Raw genomic sequence first — 23,971 nt, 5'->3', positions numbered from 1 at the left:
ATACTACTCTGATTCTTCCGGTGGCTTTATACGGCCATGAGACATGGACGTTAAAGGAGGCTGATCGGAGAGCTCTCGGAGTGTTTGAGCGTAAGGTGCTGCGGACAATACTCGGCGGTAAACAGGAGAACGGTATCTGGCGGCGTCGCATGAATCACGAATTGTACCAGGTGCATAAAGGGCTGGATATTATTAGGCTTATACAACACGGCAGACTACGGTGGGCTGGTCACGTTGTTCGTATGCCGGAAGAACGTCAAGCGAAGATAATATTTAGTAGAGAACCCGGAAGAGGCCGCAGGCTTCGTGGAAGACCGCGTACATGATGGCTTTTTGCAGTTGAAGAGGACCTGAGGGCGCTCAATGTTCAGGGCGACTGGAAGCGATTGGCCCAGGATCGAGTCCAGTGGAGAAGGATACTCCATTCGGCGTAGGTTCATCGAAGAGCTGCAGCCCATCAAGTGGGGAGATTGGAACTTGATGCTAAATGAATTAAACAATTTAACATCTTGCCGCAAATTCAATTATAAGAAACACTATTCGCATGATGGAATTAGTTCACTCCTCGGGTAAATATTATCTGGTATATTAGGCCAACTCCCCTCATAAACAGATGACAGCATTCCATTAAAATTGAATTGCGTTGGAATTTAATTTTAAAATAATAATGATTCCTTTCTGCTGCTTTCCGCTGCTTACGGTGAAGATGGACGTAGCCAGGAGTAGTAATCCTCATGCATTTGTGATTTTTGTCCTAGATTGAAATCAAGGACCACACCCACCTTTATTTCGGATAGTTTTCTGAATGGAGATATTAAAATAAAAACATAAGTATCACTAGTATCCAATCTACGAAGTACACCGTAACTATGCTATTCTTTGAAAATAGCGTTTTTTCAGTGATTAAGGGGATGGCAAAATAGAAATAAACATTAAAATAAATCAAAATCATAGCATTTTTAAAAATTACGGACATTTTGTTTTTCAAATATATCTGTATCGGACTGATTCGTAGATTCAGAACTATCAAGAAACATCTGAGAAGAATCGGCACATTAACTGAGTTTATTCTAGTTAACGTATATTTGTTCAGCAAGCAAACTCTTGTTTTAACATGAACGATGACTTGCCAATATGACATGTTGATTTATGCAAGTTGTAATCGAATCTACAGTATAAGAAGCTGTGATCTACATGACATCAATATATCGTTCCATGTCGAACTTAAACGAAACAACGTTGTCACCGGTTCTCACAGTGTTCTCGTCAATATCATTCAGACCTGCTGACCATAGTTTGTTTAAACAAGCTATAACATGTATCGGTTCGATTTTCAATCTCATCTCATGTCTATTATTGACCTATGTCCGGAATAGTTCGTGCTGATGCTATTCTATACCAAAACCCGGCCGTTTATAATACATACATTCTGAAGGCCACGGCGGGAGGCTACGCAGCTAAATTAATTTTCTCATCTATTTGCTTCCCAAATATGCTCTCTGGCACGGATCGATCAATGGGTTTTCCTTGAAGCACAGCCTTCCTGTAGCGACGGGTGACGGGCCCGATGCGATGTTGGACAGTGCAGCAGGTGGCGGAAATTGGAAAACTAGTCGGCGTCGGTGAGTAGTTACCTATATCAGGGCGGTGAGGGACAATCGTGGTGCGCAAAACTACGCCCGGGCGATGCTCCCTGCTGGTTGCAGTAATAACAATAAACACCGATCAATGACTGTTTGTACAGCGTTGATGTTCGCGCGGTTGATTGGACGGGATGAAAGTGAAATTACAAATTGGCTTTACGATGATTGAATGAGCGTTTATTGTGTAAACGTAATATGGGACTACGCCAAGGTTCTGCAAACATGCTCCAGATTCGATAGTTTGAAATTTGATGGTCGGGATGAGGCGATGTGTTGGAATTAGCTCTACAGAATCGCACGCTAGTTCTCTATTCATCATCCCAAACAGTTAGAGTTATCAATATTATAGTACTAGCTGTATGTTCCCGGGATTGCCAATTTGACAGATATTAATACAGCTTATAAAACATAAAATTAAGTCAAAGTCCATGTTTGTTATTAATAAGAGTAGAGGAAGATAGTTTTAAAAGCAATCAGCAACGAAAAAAAATACACTTTTGAATACATAAATTTGGTCAGATAAATCAAACTACCCGTCCCACAATATGAAACAGACTGTTAAATATTGATCGTTCCTCATCAAAATCAATTTCGGTCATTATCAACTCGTCAGTAGTTATTCATATAATTAACCATAAATAATCCATCAGCATTTTCCACAGGGTAACAGCGGGTACCACGAATAGACGATTCAAGTACCATGTGGGTGTCGATAAAGTTCAATCATAAGCCACAAATTCGCACAATTAGAGCAATGTATGCGGTGCGATGATTCGTTAGCCTAATCATGATTGCTACCTTTCACAATATGTAAAACAAATTTCCGATAAACCTCCTCTATCTATGCATGTCGAGCCCGAAACAATGCCACCCCGAAGTCAATCAGATCAGAATGGGGACACACAATGGAGCGGATCATCATTGCCAACATAATCATCATCAGCAGCAGCATTGTAGAAGCAAAATTTATTAATTACACGCTTATTTGTGCCTGTGTGCCTTCATAAAAGCTGCACCCACGCAGTTTTAGGTGATTGTTGGACCTCTTTCCAACAAACATCATTTAACGGTTCATTTGCCTTATTCGTGCAATAAATACTAAAATTTGACGCACGCGAAACAAGCACATTGGGTACTGCCATCAGGTTCTGACATTGGAACCTATTTCCGTCGCGTTTCCGGAAATCTGCAATGATTCTGATTTATAATTTGTTTACTTTCTATCAAATCTGGAAAATGTCATGACAATTTCGTCCTTCTCCCTATAGAGCAGATCACTAAATATCCGTGCTAATTTTTGTTGCCAATTATTGTTTGCTATTGTAAATTGCGATTTCCAGTCAATCGTGACCGGAATATGTGCGAGACAAGCGGGGGCAGGATTCAGCGGGAGGGCTGAAATTCATTAAAATAGAGCTCCTAGTACGCAATTTACCTACCGAGCAAACTCTTTCAAAATTCTATGCAGGTCATAAGTCCGTGCGGTACGTGCCTGTGCAGGTTAATTAATTTAGACTGCCGCAATGCCCAGATTGCGATCGGCATGTTTGCATCATTTACGCTGCAATTAGTAATCTCCGGACTGGTCAATTTCGGCAAATCAGTGCCGTCCGATTGGGCACGATTATCATGGAGGGAGCTTTTGATCCACTAAAGGACGGAGAGCGATTTCGCAAATGATGGATGGGAATTTTTTTTCCCGAAATTAATTTTCTCTCATCGCGAAAATTATCACTTAGCACAACATTGAAAATGTTCATTTTCGCATTCGAACACCCATTTCCAATTAGTGCGGATGATGTGTTTCCCAATCGTTGGGTTTAGCGTCGCTGTTGAACTGTCAATTTGAAAAAAAAAGGTTGGAAGGTTTTACAACTTTCAGTAGGATCATAGAAGCACTCAAGGATCTGAGGACAACGATTGTAATTTATTATTTAAAAAAATAATCTCTAACCCTCTGTAATATTTATGATTTTTCTTACATTAATTTTGGTATCAATACATCACAAGCTTGTCAACCACTGATGTAATGGGGGAAATGTGAATTCAATTTTTGAAATCGAATCTCCCAACACCATTAACCGTAGCCCATTAATTAGTGCAATAATCGCAACATCTCTTTATAATGCAATTTTCCACTAAAGGGCCCATATGTGGGACCTTTTCCCACACTGACACTGACTAACGAAGAAAAAAATTAATCAGTCGAATTACATGACCAATCCAGCATGAAACCATCGCATGAGGGGGGAAAAACTGAGCTGAACTGATTAAATCAACTACATAAACCGTTTAATGTGTCGGCTGGTTCCGGGAAGTTATTGTAGGCAATGAGCGGAAAAAAAATCTCCCGAAACATGTAATTCGGCACTAGCCAGCAAATAACCACTCGTGCAGATTGCAGATTCTGCCACCGGGCTTATCTCGATCCGTTTAATATGGTTCCACCTCCGCTGTGGACTCCTCAATTTTCATTCGGCGAATGTGCATAATATGCTATGTAAATTGTGTACATCAACGAACGCGGTCTGTTCTGGGGAATATGGATAGAAGCTCGGAAAATATACCGAGTGGCTGCCATTAATTTGATTTTTGTGTTTTTTGGTGGAATTTGAGAGGAGCCGTTTGCAACAACTTGCAAAAAATAACTGCATAACTAGAGTTTTCAAAAATAAGGATGTGAAAGTCAACTCTTGTAGTAACGATGTTTAACAACCCAACAGGGCAAATTATTTTGTGATTTGTTGAGACTATTAGATTAGAGTTTTAAAACCTGTTAAAAAATACATGTTTGGATTATTTCTTAATTCAAGGGCATTGAACATGGGAAATCTAAATTGGCTAAAATGTCTGTTGGCAAATTGGATCTCATTTATTTTTGAATTATGTGTTTAAACAAAATATCCATACATCCTCCTATTATATAATGTCGAAATGGAACACCGTGGTGTTTGGCATCATTTGGTGTTTCATCTGTCATATTTCCACGTGCAGTGAGAAAACCATTTCTTTTGGCAGGGGCCGTCTGCTCGGCATTATGTTCCATAACGAGCGGCGCCTGACCGGAACGTGCCAACCCGCTGTGAAATGTCGACCGAATGTGATAATTTTCTAATTAAAAGTCTTCTAATTTGTGATGGGTTTCTGCACGATTATTACGAGCATGTTGGCCTACAGCCTTCCGGCCGCGTTCATACAAACGGAGTTGTTTAAAGTCACAGAGACCGTAAATTCATTGAGCTATAAATACCCACGCCGCGCCGCCGATTTAATTTCCCGTTCTGAGCCATATGTGCGTGCATGTTTCTCACGCACGTTTTCCGGGCTGGAGGAACATTACGAACTTGGGCAGCTTAGCTCAGAGGGAAGGTACCTAAATTAATTTTCCTGCTAAATAATCTACGATTATTTAGTCTACCGCCTTCTGGTATTTGGACGCGCATTGACGAGGGGGAAAATCCTGTTTGAATCAGATCTGGGAAATTACTCACCTTGTCATTGAAACATGGTTTTTTTGGTAATATGATTCTACATGCGATTGGGGGAGTGATTTACTTCCTTTATTTTATTTACCTTTGAGCATTTGTAAAGATTTTGGGGCTTCAAAAGGCATTGCGCATTCTTAGAGCAGCATTGTAAAATGTATCTCCGTTGTCATCTTTTCTTGTGCATAGAAGAACTTAGAAATAAATTAGTTTGAACATCATTGAAGATTAGATTGTGGAATTGCAGAGCTCTGCTTTTTGATGATGATAGTTTATTATCATACATGAACGTATTGGGTAGGTCTTCTAAATTGAAAGTTTGCTTCCCATTTTCTAGGTGAGCGTCCATTTCTAGATTTGAATATAATACTTTTGCAATAGCGTATACTAAATCAGAATGAAATGGTTAATTCGGTTCGAGACAATAGCATTTAAAGTAGAATGCCCGAGACTGTATGAAAAAACTAGGCGAGAACAGAATAATTCTCAGGAGATCACTGAGAGATGGTAGTGGTATTTGATTTTTTCAAATGTTGAAGAAACGTTTCCCGTTCTTCAAACTGCTTATGAAAGCTAAGGGATCCCGCAAAGTCGCCTAGAATACTGACACAGTGGACAATGACACAAGATATGTTCCACAGAGTTGTGAACGTCACCTTCATCGGAATGGTTGGTCCAAAGCAGCGATAGCACGTGTTATTATTTTTCGATTGGATTATGTTATTATTTTCCTTTGGAAAACTTTGTTACTCAGTTTTGGCCGAAATAAAGCTTAGGCAAAAACGGTTATTAGGCCGAACACCAATTTGTGGAAACCTGTTTGGTTGGGCATGCCATTTGGTCGAACGTGTTTTGGCAGTGTCGAAAAGCCGAAAAAATCACATAGCGGAATGGTCTTCATCTTCATCTTCAATGACTATAAATTCCAACTGGAACTAAGCCTGCCTTTCAACTTAGTATTCTACTAGCATTTCCTTAGTTATTAATTAAAAGCTTTTCTATGCCCGCCTTAGCCTAACAGTAAGATGCGCGGGTTCAAAGCAAGACCATACTGAGGGTGGCTGGATTCGATTCCCGGTTCCGGTCTAGACAATTTTCGGATTGGAAATTGTCTCGACTTCCCTGGGCATAAAAGTATCATCGTGTTAGCCTCATGATATACGAATGCAGAAATGGTAACTTGGCTTCGAAACCTCGCAGTTAATAACTGTGGAAGTGCTTAATGAACACTATGCTGCGAGGCGGCAATGTCCCAGTGGGGAATTTAATGTCAATGAAGAAGAAGATGCCCGCCATTGCATGAGTATGTATCTTGTGTGACAAAGACAATGGATACACTATGCCCAGGGAGTCGAGAATGTTTCCAAACCGAAAACAGCCTAGACCGGACCGAGAATCGAACTCGCCATCTCCGGATAGGAAATCCTTCGCCTTTGCTCGTAAGGCTACTGGAGACCCCAAACAGGCGTTTTGGCGGAAAATGTCGTTTGACCGAATAGTGATAAAGCCAGCCCGATAAGGCAAAAAATGACGAAATGATAAAGATTTCATTTTATTTTCTTTCTCTCGACGATACGGATTAAGTAAAAAGTTCCATTTTACACTTTTCATTGAAAAGTGTAGAATGAGAAGTAAGAAATTCTTAGCTCAAACTTCTTACCACGCACTTCTTATTTCACACGGTGAGAAAGTATGAAGGTTTAAGAGTATAATGGGACTCATTTCCTTGCTGTTACTACTCCTCATTTTAACACAAAAATCGGTTTGTAAGTAGTAGGAAACGAGAAGTGAGAAGTAATATGTGGGAAGTAAAAAACAGGACATCACAGTTCACTTCTCCTCAGTGTTGAACAACTTTTCTGGCTGATAAGTGATGAAATTCTCCCTGTGAAAAAATCACTCTAATGAAGAAAAAAAATCCTGCTGAATGACAAATGACAAATTTGGCTTGTTCAACGTTAATGATCGCTTGGGTACACGAGTAATTCGGCTTAACCGTACAGACAAATAGCATGTTCCAATGACCTCTTTGGCCTAAACGGCCCTGTATATGGATACGTCGAATTAAAAGAAGCACGGTCAGACAGATTTCGACCTGTTGTTTGTTTTGTTTGGATAATTTTCGATATTACGGTCGGTTCGGCCAAATATGGATTACAGCAGTTTATTAAATGGCCAAATGATTTTTCGGAAAAAGAATCCATTCAGCCAAAAGCTTCCTGTCCAATGACCCTCGGCTAAACGGTCTTCGGTAAAAAAAGATCCCTTCCCCAAGGAAGCCAAACGCCACCTGGCCACTAATCAGGGCGGAAGTCATGAATTTTTGGCCGAAATGGTCGTTAGATCGAAATCTAATTGGCCGTTCAACTATCCGTGTATCCTGCCCTCTGAAAGTTTTTTCATTCATTCCCGGTCCACAAAATGAAGACAAACATAATGCTGTCAAATATCATGGAATCTGACTGCGTGCTCAAAACTTTTTGGAATTATTTTCGACGATGCTCGGTTTGAAAGAATCTATCAGAAAAGATCAGTATCTACGAACTTGGTACAGTTCACCTCCAACTGTCTTCGAGATATGGATTCTGTGGTAAGTGGTATTGGCCCGGTTTTATCACTGTTCTGCTCGTACGGATCCCAGAATATAGAATACATGTTGAGACTTGTGATGTGGTCATCCTATGCAGTACATTTGACCACAACTTAGTTTTTTGGCGATATAAGTACAAGAAAATTACGTTTTTGTCGTCGCTATTTATACCATTTCGATAAATTTGTATATAAGAATAATATCAGAACCAAAAATCATGGTGACACCTGCTCCAGAAATGGCCAAAAATAGGTTTCTTTGAAGTGACCCTTTGAGAACCGTCCCCAAAATGGCCAGTTCAATATTTTTACTCCATATTAGCAATATGGGTATCAAACTTCAGCACTTTGCAAGACAATTGCAATTATGACATCTGGATATTATTCTAGACACATTGGCAACCCTCAGGTCAATTGCGAGACCCTTAAGAAAGTCTCCAGAGGCATCAAAATCTGCCATTTTAAAAATATCACTTACTTTGGCATTATGGCTATCAAACTTCAGCATTTTGCAAGACAAGTAGGATTACGACATCTGGATATGATTCTACGGTTATTGACCACCCTGAGGTCTGAGTTCCGAGCCCCCTGCGTGACCCAACAAACAATTTAAACTGAATAAGCTAGATTTTCAGCTGAAGAAGAATTTCAGCTTCCAATGTTTATTGGGGAGCTTCCGGAAGCATCTAAATTGACTATTTTTAAAATGTCACGAACTATGGCAATATGTGTATCAAATTTCAGCAGTTTGCAAGACAATGTCATCCGGATATGATTCTAGGGATATTAACTAATACTTCTCTTGCAAAATGCCGGAGTTTATAGCACGCCTTGACGGCTATGGGATCTCTCGACCTTGAATTCGTAAACGAGCGGCTTAAGCGCGATCTCAATCAACATTGTTGGCCGCCCGTATGGTATTGTGCCTGGCAAGAATCCAAACCTCCAGGGCAGGTTTCTTGATAGAATTCAGTGGATGAGAAACGCACTAGCAAACCCGAACGGTTATGAAGTACTTCCGTTCTTTTTCGGCGAGATGACCGTCCCACGCGTAAATTTACGATGGCCAGAGATCGTCGTTTGGTTAGTCACTGTAGCTCAAATTATCATCATCGGCAGAACCAACCTTCACAATTCTCCCTTCTCGCTTTAAGAACGGAAAAGGAGGGACTGAGCTTCCCTAGCAGTCCAACTTGGAGTAAACATCACAAAATACGATATAAAAAAATACACTATCAGGTATCAGGTATCAGAACGTCGGCTCAGGAGGCACGTTCCCCTCAATTTGGGAGATTTGTGCCATCGCCTTCACTGGCCTTTCTCACCATTTACATGACGGAAAAGGAAGTGAAAAGGGGAAAGGAAGAGGAAGTGAAGTTGGAAAGGAGAATGGAACAGGTTTCAGGAGAAGGAGGATACAAACAATAATACATACATACGATGCATTTTGTGAAACGCAATGAAACGCGAAGCATAAAATATACTGGATAAGTCACACAATGCAAATGCATATGATATATCATTTATAGGAAAGCCAATTATGTAGACTCACACGCATTAAGCTAAGGACTAAAAAGAAGGTGTCACAAAAACACTGAGGACGTAACAATAGACGAACGTCAAAAACGAAACACAGAGTACACTGTGAAAAACCCATAATGCGAATCCATATAGGTAACAAACACAAAGTACATTGTAAAAAACGCATAATGCGAATCCATATAGGTGGCAATTTGTTGAAAACTAAGTAAACACATATTCATAACCCCACTCTTATTTAACACGAGGGCTAAATACTGTGAAGGGGGTCCTGGTGCTTCACAGGCTCCGTTTGCGGTTAGGTTCTTATTAGACTCTCCTAACCATTAATTCGTAGGCACGGTAAGCATAAAACCGCATCACACCGAGAATTAGGGGTCACCTGTATGGTGGACTTCTACCACTGAAACAGGCAATCCGTAATGTTATTCTTAGCCAGATAACCAGCTGATGACACCACACGGCTATCTAGGCTGTTCGTGGAGAGAAGTTGACATTGACTTTACGTCAACTCTCAATGTGGCCGAACAGCCCTCAAAATTATGCAATGGCGCAATGGCGATCGATGGCTGCTACACAATAGCGGACGAATGGCGGGGGTCGGACAATGACGATTGTCGAACAATACGGCGTCTCATGGTACGCGCCACCGAAGATGGCAACAAAATGGATTCCACTCTTTAACTGGATCTTAGCCACAACAGATTCGCGATACTAGAGCTTGAGCTTGATTGACTGCTCGTAGTTGCTACTCCATTATGACCAGATCAGCTGTTCTTGCACAGGGAACCAACAGATGTTTGCTTGGGACTAGCACACATCTTCAATGTACAAGTACTGGTGATCTCATTTGTTAGGTCATACTGGCGCCTGCCACGTCAGAATGCAAGTCAATATAGGGAAGGGGGAGGAAATGATGATGCAATCACTCGCCCACTGCAAGCCGAATATACCTCTGCACTTGCCACGAGTTCATGCGGAATTTGTTGGAATTTCTGGGTTAGGTTGGAGAGGCAGAGGTCCGTCTTGGTTAACGAGCTGCCAATGTGATAGATAGGAGAAGGTAAATGATAGAATTTCTAATTGGATGTAGGAAACGAGCTCTATAGTTCATTTCCAATTCTAGCAGATTACTGATACAATACTCAAGTTGAAGGCATAGGAATAGTAATGGAAACGGTATGGAAGTCCATTTCCAGTTCTAGCAATTGCTAGAATATGAGAAATAAAGAGAAGGATACAGAGTAGGAGAATGGAATGGAGCCATATGACTACCAAGCCCGCTTCTCAACAGATTCGCGATACTAGAGACTAAAAAACTCGCACTCCCGGATATTTCCACGGTCTCGGTTCCAAATTGCCTCAGATAGGTCGTGAGGTTGTTTGAATTGTATCCGGGGTTGTTGAACCTTCCCAAAGGTCATCAACCTTTTCGATCTAAATCCTTTGCCATCATAAACCTACGAATGAAACTGCTCTCATCCTTCTGAACCCTCTTAAGTCCCACCCCTTGGTTTAGACGGTCGTGGAAGTTCACGAAGCGACCTGTGAAGCTTTGGCGGTGTCCATTCTTTGAATGAACGTTTACGTGGAACATTTAACATATATGCGTTGAGGGAACCTGTCAGGTGTCGAATTGGTAACTATATTGAATAATCTATACAAAAAGATTTAATGAACATTGAACCATAACTTGAATACAAGATTTACATAACAAGAACCAAAACAATTTAAATTAATTAATATCTATTTCATTCATTTACCGTAATTATCTATTTTATAGTTCTATTTAAATATTTACAATAACCATCATGCTACAAGCTCGATTGTCATAGTTTGTGACATATCGAAAATGGCAGATTTTGATGCTTTTTTATGCTTCAGGATGGTTTCTCAAGGCCCGCGGAACTGATCCCAAGGTGGTCAGTATCCCCAGAAACAGATGTCATAATCTCACTTGTCTTGCAAAATGCTGAAGTTTGATACCCATATTGCTAGTATGGAGCGAAAATATTGAACTGTTCATTTTAGGACCGGTTCCTAAAGATTCACTTAAAAAATCCTGTTGTTGGCCGTTTCTGGAATAGGTGTCACCATGGTTTTTGATTCTGATATAATCCCTATATACAAATCTACCGAAATGGTATAAATAGGGACGAAATAAACGTCATTTTCTTGGATCTATGTCGCCAAAAATGGAAGTTGGGGTCAAATTCACTGCATCTGGCCCAGTGACCCACCGGAATAACTCCGGATAAGATCATCATATCACATCACAAATCCTAACGTGTATTCTGAATTCTGGGACAAGCAGAATAGTGATTAAATCAGGCCAATACGTCATAAAATAACCAAAGGACTGCCATTTGACATTTTTTCTTCACTCAGGTCGACACGGGTTATGGCCGCTTTCGACACTGTGGACAATGAAATCTTACTTGCTGAACTGTTGAAACTCGGCGTCTTTACAACTAGTGTGGTTTGGTTTGGATCGTACCTGACGAACCGTTCTGTTTTACTTAAAATCGGCTCAACGGAATCGCAGGTATTTCGAGTGTTCCGCAAGGCAGCAATATAGACCCGCTATTTCTTTTCAATTATTTTGAACGATGTTTCCCTGCGGATGAAAAATGTATTGAAATGCACATATCTAATGAAATTTTAATTTATGACTTCTGAGAGTGTTACACCTGATGTGTATCGCCAATGCGAATCTATTAGGAAAGCTCAAACCGAACAAACAACTAACAACAACAGAACAACTTATGGGATACTTTCATCGATTCCAGGCCTCCATAGTGACGGAGTGTTTCTTCTCAGTACCGTTAACCAAATGCTCTTCCGGTGTTCAGCGCCCACCTTTTGTTGTGAGCTAAGGGTTTAAATCTGCCAAAAATACCATGGATCATAAAATGATACACTATTTTAAGTTAAGTCAACCCCAAATGTTTTAGCACTGCTGAACCTATACAATCTATTATTCTGACGGTCCTGTTTCTCAGGCAATGGTAGGAGATGGAGTGTGCGGCAATCAGAGGAATATCTGTTTCAGGCTAGCAAATCAACGCATTTACTTTTCTGCCAAGGTAGCCACTTGCATACTATCCGTTACCACCCCATCTCCCAGATCCATCTCCATATTTATGGATTTCGCCAGTATAGATGTTGTCCTTGAAGTCGTTGTGGTTGTCCACACCCACGGATTCAAGAAATTATTAAATAAACATGCCATAATCGCCTGGATGGGCATGAGCATTCATGTGTCCAAGGTAGTAATAATTATCTTGCGGCATCCGAGAGTGAAAACAGGGTTTTCTTACAAAAAGTTCCTGGTCCTGATTTACAAACATGGTGAAACAAGATCATCGGGGAAGCTTGGAGCAGAAATCGATTATCCTCCGAAAATTTCTTCATACGAAAAGTAAAGACAGCAACGTACCCAACCGATCATCGTCCTCAAAGCATCTTAACACGACTACGTGTGGAACACACTCGGTATCGGTTGTATCGAAGTGAATCTCGTTAAACATCAATCCTCATCCGGGTTTAAATACTTTTTTTTTCTAATGATGTAACTTTCCGGAAAACCTGCTCCAGATGCAGCAGCCCCAACAGACATTGGAAGTGGGCAAAGCGATTGTCAAAAAATGTCTTTGTCAGCTAAAAAACTAGCTTATTCAGCTTAAGGTGAAGGTGGGTTGAGTACCAAAACAAAGCTTTGATAGTATTGGTACAATAAAAACTTTCATATACTATAGTAGTATTGGTGTCGTATTTATAAAAAAACAAAGAATATTAGTAGGGTGGTTCAAAAAACGACACAGCACCACCACGCTCACTCGATTCCGTCCCATGCTCCGAGTGTCCTCAAAAAACCGATTTGAACAAAAACTGGTTGAGCGCAAGCCGGTTTAAGTTTGCATGAAAACTATTTTTTTATTGTCTTCATTAATGAGGTTTTCGGCCCTAGACAACTGTATGAAAACTAGAATGGGAAACTAAACCTTTTATTACACTGGCTACGGCGCTTTCTCTCCAAACGCTGGCGAAAACAGAACCCACATAGCTGAAAGCAACATTCCAGAGACTTCAGTGAACGAAAACCACACCGCAGGAAAGATCCATTGATTACGTAACGCAAATATAGCATTTTATACTCCACTCACCCTTATGTCACAGTTTTTGTATGAAGTATCTGCTCCTGGTACGATAGTGTAGACTAGACTAGACTAGAAGTATCTGCCCCTGGTGCGATAGATATCACAGACAAATTCTGGGTATTTTGTTGAATTGCACGTTTCACTGATGCCTTCTGAGAAGCCTAATTATCATGCGAAAGAATCGCAACCTCGATTAAAATCGACTACGAACTATTGGATTCAATATGGATTGTCTATGGAGTTGAAGCTCTTAAATATTTCATCCAGTCATATGGTCTCACCCCTCGCCATCGCCCAATGACGGGGTGCCAGAATCAGAATAATGTTAAATTCAACCTCGCCATATCAACTGTCATACAAACCTGAAACGACCTGCGCACGGTAAGCCTCTATTCAAACCAGCCCAAACCATTGGATGACACCCAAATTATAAATCATAATCAACTGAGCGTGGCGAAGCAAAATTATTTTTTGAGCCACCCTACTTATTAGTTTGCTGCTGCCGGTGCCGGTACACCGCGGTGTTTACATTCGCTCCGCGATCAGTTTTTAATCGTTTTTTTCGGGCAAAACTAGCAGTTTATACTAAGTTTTCGGTTCAAATAAGTGAGTGATTCCAAAAAGTGGTGTTTAATTTGCATTCTATCAACATTTCGGGCTGCTCATGTGCGGAGAAGTGGGTAAAAAATTGATTTTTTCCAATGCCCTTTGAGAAGAAGTGAAGTGCAGTGATGAACGCACCAAATCGCGAACGGCTATTAAATTGGCACGAAACTGCTGATTTATGCTACAATTCAAGCCGGAATACATAGGATTCATTGAAGAAACATGTTCATTATCACGGGAAGTAAGGAAATATGTTGTGAACAGGTTAGTAATTTGAATATTAAACTTTTGTTCGATGCTGTTCGATGCATTCGAATGTTGGTGGGAGAGGAGTGCGGGAGGTGTGGGGTTGGCCCGTGGAAGGTCCGGTGCCATATTGGCTGCCATCGTGGTACTCTTCCAACTATGTCCTTAAGCTGCTTGTTAGGACATCATCGTGGTAAAAACTTTTGAGACTTCTGCTAACTACTGATTTTATAAATAAATCTGAATACGTTTGGATTGGCATTGACACATGGTACCAGTAGTTGTCGATAAAGGAAGTAAAATTTTCTAACACACATCTGACGAGCGGCATGACAGCAGACACGATTCTTAGAACCAATGTGTTTTTGGCGATCCTATTTTCCTGGGCCCCTTACATTATAAACTCTGTAACTATTAGAGTTCCCTTCTGAATCTTCGTGTTTATAGTTAAAGGAAGACGAACCAGCGATTGGCTAAAAAAAAACTACGTAATAAAGATAAATAATAATTTCTTACTACACTTTCTCAGTACATTTTGCACTTCTAACAAAAAAATCAGTTTTTTCACTTTTTTTTTGTAAAAAGTGAGAAGCGAAAAGTAGGAAGCAAGAAATTATTATTTACTAAGAGTCAGTAAGTAACTTCTAACTTCTAAACCAATGTTGGGAAAACTCAATTTGTCAAATCTCTAACGCGATTGCACCATTGCGTGATTTTTACGTGTTCTTCTTTATTGAATGCATTGAGTTAGTTACCTTTGCTTAAAATAATCTTTATACACAAAAAATAATCTCTCTCTGTCTGAATCTTATACACTCGGAAACTACTGAACCGATCGGCGTAGAAATTTGTATGTTTTTGAGGGCGGAAAAGGTTCTGAAGATGGTTTGAAACCCCTCGCTGCCCTTACAAATGGAACACACATTTTTGGATAACTCGGGAGTTAACCAATCAAGTGCAACCAAATTTGGTATGTGGAGGTTTTTGAAGGCATTGAAAACCGGCCATGTTGCGTTACAAATTTAGTCTTATATTCAAATTTGAAAACATGCGTAGGAAAAATAACTTTTTTGGCATAACCATGTATACGATTATGTAACAAAAAGTGGTGTTCGACGGAGATTCTTGCAATAAGCATAAATAAATGCGAATATGTAATGATGTGTGGGGTTTGAGTATATTACCATCAGCGTGTGATTATACAATAACACCTCAGCGTGTCGATCAGTGCGCAGCAAGCCATGACTCGGCCTCTTCTGGTCAGACCTCCGTAGCGTGCACACGCACCCATGGAAAGCTGCTGTCATAACAATTCGCTCCGGCCATTTGGAGCCACACATTTTGGTGATCCTGCCAGGAGATTTGTTGGATCCTGACGCTGATTTCAAAAGGTGAGTTGAATCGGTAATGTGCTAATGTGTTAAAATATCTGATAATTAAAAAACACAAGGCAATGGGTTGTATTGCTACAAAGCGCGTCTGGAAGACCGCTGGAAAATGGATTGTGGTTTGAAAATCACAAAGCGCGTCTGGAAGACCGCTGGAAAATGGATTGTGGTTTGGAAAATCACAAAGCGCGTCTGGAAGACCGCTGGAAAATGGATTGTGGTTTGGAAAATCACAAAGTGCGTCTGGAAGACCGCTGGAAAATGGATTGTGGTTTGGAAAATCACAAAGCGCGTCTGGAAGACCGCTGGAAAATGGATTGTGGTTTGGAAAATCACAAAGCGTGTCTGGAAGACCGCTGGAAAATGGATTGTGGTTTGAAAATCACAAAGCGCGTCTGGAAGACCGCTGGAAAATGGATTGTGGTTTGGAAAATCACAAAGCGCGTTTGGAAGACCGCTGGAAAATGGATTGTGGTTTGAAAATCACAAAGCGCGTCTGGAAGACCGCTGGAAAATGGATTGTGGTTTGGAAGATCACAAAGCGTGTCTGGAAGACCGCTGGAAAATGGATTGTGGTTTGGAAAATCACAAAGCGCGCCTGGAAGAGCTGGAAAATAGTTTGTGGTTTGGAAAACCACAAAGCGCGTCTGGAAGACCGCTGGAAAATGGATTGTGGTTTGGAAAATCACAAAGCATGGGAGACCGCTGGTTTGTGGTTTGCAATATCACAAGGCGTGTCTGGGAGACTGCCGAGAAAAAAAGTTGACAATCTACAAAATCCCAAGGTGGGTCATGGAAGCATTTGATAAAATAAATTTAGATTGAAATGTATATCTTGGCGACTTTAGTGTACATGAGACTACCAGTAAAGCTAGTTCTATCGAAATCTGAGAGATATGGAGATCTATCGTATGCTACTAAGTTGTTTGGAAGGCTTAATATATTATCTTGAAACTTCTTTTGGAATCTACTGACTTAGTAGTCGTAGCGGAATTACCCGTTGGATAAGATATCCAACATTCACGAAGCTCAAAAAAACGTTGCCAGCATTCACAAAGTCATAAGTTTGGAGTTATTGGCTAATAGTACTGGTTAACATAAGTATAAAATTTAGGTATATACTTATGCTATCTCATTAAAGTATTATATCTCTGCGAAATTTTAGATAAATATCATATCCTAGGCCAGATGTTCCCAAACTTCTTGTACATGCGACCCACTTAGCACAATCGCATATTGGTTACGACCCTCCCACATTGGCTTTTAGAATTTGGATAAAAATAAGTTTACGTTAGATTGAACAAACCATTATGAATTGCTTCATATCCCATCATTATATTACTTTAAATGGATTGGAAATGATTTGGATTTGATTGAAATGGATTTGAATTGGATATGGATTGGATATGGATTAGATTTTGGTTAGATTTGGATTGAATATGGAATGGATTTGGATTGGATTTGGGTTGGATTTAGATAGGATTTGGATTAGATTTTGGTTGGAATTGGATTTGGTTGGAATGGATTTTAATTGGATATGGATTGGATTTGGATTAGACATTGGTTGGATTTGAATTGGATTTGATTTAGATTTGGATTAGAATTGCATTTGATTGGATTTGGGTTTGGAACGGATTTAGATTGGATTTGGATTTGATTTTGATTGGAGCGGTTTTGGAATAGATATGGAACGGATACGGATTGACTGTGTAATGGTTGTGGATTGTATTTGGGTTGGATTTAGATTGAATTAGGATTGGATGTTGATTGGAATTGGATTGAATGTGGCTTGGATTTTTATTGGAATTGGATTGAATTGTTTGGATTTCATTGTATTTGACAAAATCTCAAAATTTATTGTTCTCCATTCACTACATAGATCCAAATTTAATGGCTGTGATAGATTTGTGGGACAAAATAGGGACAAAAGAATGAATCAAGATTCGTCTTTTGCAGCCCATCATTGATCAGCCCACGACCTCTCTGGGAGTCGCGGCCCACAGTTTGGGAACACATGTTCTAAGCGGTTTTTAGCAAGTTCAACATCGATATGTTGAAGGTCAGCTTGCTGGTATTACTATATATGAAGCTGATAATTGGATTTAATGGAAGGTATGAGATATTTGATTATTGCTACAATATAAAATGTTTTTGTGAGATTAATAACCAATTCAGTTTAACATTTAAATGATACAACCTATTGACTTGCATTTCGTTGTTCTGCGATTGGAAACCACGATGATCAGACAAGTTTATTTTGGAGTTCAGTTTTCAAAGAAAATCATCGGTTTTTCAAAAGCAATATGTTCATCTTCGTCTCGCGCAAATAACTTTAAAAAATCAAAGCGTTCTATGCTAGAGGTTTTTTGCCTTTTTTTTAATGAGAGAAGAAGGGAAATGTGGGGTTTGAGTATATTACCATCAGTGCGTAGCAAGCCATGACTCGGCCTCTTCTGGTCAGACCTCCACTAGGACCTCCGTAGCGTGCACATGCACCCACGGAGAGCTGCTGTCATAACAATTCGCTCCGGCCATTTGAGGCCACACATGATGTAATGATACCTGTTTACTATTCCTAACGAACGAGAAATGCAGAAATGTGTCGTTGTCATACAATTTTTAGCTGCAAATTTAACGCTTTTCGGGGCACATGAATTACCAATAACCCTAAACTAGACATAAAACTCTATAGGTTAGGTAAAACGATTAATTTTAAAACAAACAGAAAAGTAGAGTTAGTGCTCCTGAACTTCATCTCATAGCTCCGATATTCATCCCACGAAAAAAAAAACAACGAAAAAGAGTAATTCGTTTTTTATGTTTGTGATTTTTTCAGCAGTATGCACTCATGTTAACAAAAAGAAACGACAATGAGATGGAAAACGGAACAGTTCTCCTATATAAAACTAAAATTCTCCAAATTTGGATGAAACATTTAATTATTTTGCTAGTCAAAAAAGCTTCGAGACACCAATTTACGAAATAAGTACCATGCGTCTCCTCGCGTGTATCGTAAACTAAAGTCCGAAAAGTGAGCGAATGGTAATAGGTAGGTATGCTAGTAGGTGGTTTTCACTCATGACTTCACGGCTTAAAAAATCATCATAAGTCTCCAAAATGATTTAAATTAAAGACCATTAAATTAAAAAAATTCATAAAAATGTTCACAATTGAAAGATTATGGCAATATTTGCTTGTTTTTTTTTGTGACATACTTGCAAACAAATGCTTCCCCCAAATAAAAATATTGACTCTATCCTTTCGAATTTCAATGAGACTCACGCCTTCCGTAATGAATGGGGAACAAAGAACAACAATGTTCGCATGCACTGCCAACCTCTCTTCCACTCATTAAACTGTTTGTACACAAACGAACCGAAGCAAAGTGAAATAACGTACTCTTCGCTTGGAAGTAGTCCATGTCAAAACAAATCATAACAATAACACAAAACCGTTTCTCGATTAGTTGGATGCTGTTGCTCCGCGAAAACACGAAAATTACATACACTTCACATCGACATCGAGTGAAAAGGTTAATGGCAGGGTTTCGATTGATTCATATATCTTCTTGGCAAAATTGCAACCATTGCAATCGATCATCCTTCATCAGACGGTCCCATTCATCGCACATGAAGGAGATCCGATGCGAAGCGATCATTACAATTGTGTAGGTACGGGATGCAAGCCACAGAACTGCATCGCCGCATTCATCGGCTTTGGGTACAGTCTAATGACTGTGTGGCAACAGCGGGGGGAGGTTGTCGTGTACGTACTTATTGTAAACGTCAAGAGGAAAAAAAAATAAACATACAAATATATGGTCTGTCAGAAGGAGACTTCTGGTTTTCGTGAGGTACGTGACCCAATTCTCACTCAATCATCCGGTTTGAATGCCGGGTTAATGTATGACGTGCGGGAAACTTCTGAGGAATTTATGTTTAAAAACATTGTACTAATGTGAAATTTGAAGAGGACTGGGCATGACCTACTCAGTGTGGTGTGGACTTTGCCGGAGATGGGTAGAATTGATTACTCAAACATCATGAAATCTGATCAAAATTGTTTTTCAACAACAGCATTCAACAACTAGAATAAGTAATTGAATTCTGACCTGTGTGCCTCTTTCCGGGTGAAAGGGATCCATTGTTTTCATTGTAAAAAAATCCAATAGTTTAATACCCCATTTAAAAACGCCCTCCCTTAATCAATAAACTCACTTCATATTGGCTGCTACTAAAGGTGCTATCGTCGTCTATTGAATGGGTCCATAAAAATCGACGAAGGGTGGGCACTGGTTGCCTGCTCGAGTGCGGTTTATGTATCACAAAAGCATTTGTTTCTTGCGTGGTCCGAAAAAGGTCACCGCTACAAGCAGCAGAATGGGTCCAACCAACTGGTTCGGGACCCGTCGACGATTTCGTCGCCGTCGCCGCCTCCACCGCCGACAATCCGCGTACTAATCAGCCAAGCATAATCTAAAATCAGAATCAAAGAGAGAGAGAGAAAACACCACGGAATCAGTTGGGTATGAATAAATAAATGGATTCGATTAGAAGCGATACACTGCGGGTTCACTTGGACCGAGCGCTGTATGTGCATGGATGAAGACGATCATCACGAACGGAGATGGGCCGGTAGGCAGATAGATAGGTATGATGGGAATCGCTGAAACGCGAACGATATATCGTATTAAATTTGCATCAATTAATAAATAAACATTGAATGAGCGGCAAATCATCCGCTGTGACATATGCTTTGCTCGGGGGGAAAACAGAAGGCACCACACGAGGGTAGAGAAGCGAATAAACATTAAAGAGTCGCGCTTGCGGTGAGCATAATGTGGATGGTGTTGAATCTCTTTGAGTTAGGATTGTTTGAATTGGGTTTGTGGGGGAAGGAAAGGGCAGGTCTGTGGTTCATAGGGGAAAGAGGAGTCTGAAGATGAAGTACGATTCAGTGCATTCATGGGTGACGTTATTACCGGCATGGAAATAATGGAGAAAGTGATTTTACTCTAGAGATGCCACAATTATTATAACTATTGTAATAAATGCTGATTGCATCTATTGATAGATATTGTCACATTGAAAATATATCAAGATGATAGACAATTGAGCTTTCTGATATCTTAAATCTTCTACCTATTTGCATTAAAATTGTAATTTTATAGAAATTAAACTGCGATATTGGAAACAGGTCAATATATGATATTTGAATTCAACTGCCAATCCCTAACCCATACGGTGATTGTTAAATGAGAACTGAACATATGCGAAATTGCTAGATTCTCATATGTACAGATATTGTATGAGACCTTGCAGTTTTGCAAACTTTCTTAAAATATTTGTTTGTAAGTTTACATTTTTTGTATAAAAATCTAACGATTTCGCATATGCCCAGTTCTTATACAGGCTTTGGTAGGATCTTATACAGAATTGTTAGTAAATCTAACAGTTGCTGGTTTGGTGAGCAAATCAGATCTTGCCTCGACCCGAGCACACGACACTCGTCCATTAAGGAGCAGGATACCATAAAGAATTTGCCGGAGCTCATGCAGCGGAGAATTAAATTTTTCGAAGCTCTGTCAGCTGAGGTGAAGCCAGTCGAACAACGTTGAGTGTCCTTCGTGTACGGAGCTACATGGACATCACAGATATCCCTCGTTTCTAAGGATGTCGCTGCTCAGCCGAGATCCTTTCTTGCGCGCGGAATTCATTTACGTCTACATTTGGCTCAAGCGTGGTCAAGCTCGAAAATGCATATCAAAGTTTTTTTTGTCGATATTGTAATTGTCCACCCTTTTCGTTGTTATACTTCAAGGGAGGCGATGCGAAATTCTATCGAGTCGAACATGTTTGGCATTACGGCTTTCGATTCCATCTCGAAAACGACTCATCGTTCGAGTATGCTCGAGGAGGTACAAGAATAACGAGACGTTTTGGCATTATGGAGACTCGATAGCACACTGAAAAACGACTCAAGTCGAATGAAAATCACTCGTCACCTTTATAGCTTTCGAATGTTGTTCGAGAGTCATTTCTTGCTGAAAGTTTTTCATTATATTTGTTATTATTTCTCTACGGGAAGAGAATAAATGTTTCATTATTGTATCTTGAAGGAAAGAATGTCATTAGTATACCTTTATTTATAGTTTCCAGACAATAAACAATCTCTAATTATAAAACGACTAATTATAAAACGACTAATTATAAAACGACTTCAACCTAAATCGGTTTTTTGCAGTTTTCACGTATTTCTTGACAATTTCGATAAAACGCGTGAAAAATCTATGGGGAAAATCTACGTAAAAATAGTTGAGTTAAATAAAAAAAAAACGAGCAAGAGATGACCCAAGTGCATTTAACTGAAACACATGGAAACATCGAAGTAATTTATTATCTAATTCAAAAACGTACGAATCGAGAGATTCGATTCGAGATGCGCAATGTCACCCCAGGTTCTAACGAAGCGACAAGCGTTGTGCTTCATAGCGGAGCTTTTCTATGCAGTGGCTCTGGTGCTTGCACAACGAGAAGAGAGGTGATTTTCGATTAAATGACCCGCTACTCGAAATGAGGAAGGTCCTAATAAGTCGTTTGGCCGAACAGGTCATTTGGCCGAAAAGAATTCTCAATCAAAATTTCTCACTTTCCACTGCGAAGTGAGACGACTGTTCTTTCTTCGCTCTTCCCACTTTTCACAGAGAGCAGTGATAAGTTAGAAATGAGGAGTGATCGGTGCATTAGGGAATATTGAAAAAAATCACATTAGAAAAGTCTAAAATAGTTAACTTTAGTTAAATGGGTTTAAATTTTTCATTGATTTACGTTTTATTGATATACTTCACAGTATTTTTTTTGATTAATCATCCTAGCGGTACTAGTGCCTTTTTCGTTCATTACAAAAATTAATATTTTGGTCATAAGTTTTGATCCCATAGTCGGTTGTATGACATTCGCCAGAAAGCCATTTGCCAGAAGGCTTTTTGCCAGAATCAAATAGCCAGAATGGACCATTCCCCAGAAAGTCATTCGCTAGAATGCACCATTCCCCAGCGCAATAATTCATAACGCCATGAAATTTTGGCATAGCAGTAAACAGCGTGAAAAGGGAGGGTCATTTAGCATAAGGAACATTTTTGGTAATTTTTATTAATGTTGTTTTCTAGTGAGGAATTTGACACCGCACGGTCGATAATAGAATTGAAAAGACGTAATTCTTTCGAAGAAAGCATACATAAGCCGGGTATAGCCACTTGTCCGGATCAAGGCAATAGTGGATGTGATCCCTTCTTAAAAATAAGCGCTTTCCCGGATTAAGGTAATGGTGGATGTAATTCCTTCTTTAAAAATAGACGTTTGCCAGGATTAAAGCAATGGTGGGTTTGATCCCTTCTTTAAAAGAAGGCGCTATTCTGGATTAAGGCAATGGTGGATGTAATTCCTTTTTTAAAAGTAAGCGCTTGCTCGAATTAAGGCAATGGTGTATGTGATACCTTCTTTAAACACAGGCGTTTGCCAGGATAAAAACAATGGTGGATATGATCCCTACTTCAAAACAAGGCGCTTGCCCAGATTAAGGCAATGGTGAATGTGATCCGTTTTTTTTAAAAGCAGGCGCTTGCCAGGACTAAGACAGTGGTGGCTGTGATCCCTTCTTTAAAAGTAGTCTGTAGCCGGGATTGATGTAATGGTTGATATGATCCATTTTTTTTAAAGAAGACGCTTGCTCCGATTAAGGCAAGGGTGGATGTAATTCCTCCTTTAAAAGTAGGTGCCCGTATTTAAATATGGCAATTGTGGACATGATTCCTTCTTTAGAAGTAGACATTTTGCCTAGACTTGTAGATATAACTTCTTCAATGAAAGCAAATAGCTGTCTAGTATGACTTAAAGTGATATTATCCAATTTTAGATATGATTAAATTTTTGAAATAAAGTCTGCGTCTGGAATGTGCCGAAGAAATATGATATCCATTCGTAAACAGTGTGTTTCGTATTAGGGAAATATGAATTTTTCTACTTTTTTGGATAAAAATACATCTTTCTGGTAATTGTCTAATATCTTAAATAATCCCTTTTATGAAAATTAATTATACTCCCAAATCCTTGTTATCCAGAATTGCCTTCTTTATATAATACTTTTTTTTATTCTTTAGCCACCAATAATAATCGGAATTTCCAGTTTTACTATTTCTGGGGAATGGTACATTCTGGCAAATGGTCTGGGGAATGCCTTTCTGGCATATGATCCATTATGGCAAATGGGTTTCTGGCAAAAATCATTCTGGCAAATTGATTCTGGCAAACGGTTTT

At 39.7% G+C, this 23,971-nt stretch overlaps 1 protein-coding gene across 4 annotated transcripts in view; it reads right to left on the bottom strand.

Moving 5' to 3' along the window:
- Nucleotides 1-23,971, bottom strand: part of LOC134222808 (papilin) — a 386,402-nt gene that overhangs the window by 79,138 nt on the left and 283,293 nt on the right. For all 4 annotated transcript variants that reach the window (XM_062701972.1, XM_062701977.1, XM_062701961.1 and 1 more), the window contains exon 2: nt 19,874-20,131. In XM_062701972.1, the coding sequence (XP_062557956.1) occupies nt 19,874-19,878 (5 nt within the window). In that variant the 5' untranslated portion in view covers nt 19,879-20,131. The remainder of the gene's footprint in view (nt 1-19,873; nt 20,132-23,971) is intronic.

This window comes from Armigeres subalbatus, chromosome 1, assembly GCF_024139115.2.
Source record: "Armigeres subalbatus isolate Guangzhou_Male chromosome 1, GZ_Asu_2, whole genome shotgun sequence".
Taxonomy (NCBI): Eukaryota; Metazoa; Arthropoda; class Insecta; order Diptera; family Culicidae; genus Armigeres; species Armigeres subalbatus.
Note: the sequence above shows the minus strand (reverse complement) of the source record. Positions and strands in the feature narration are given on the sequence as shown.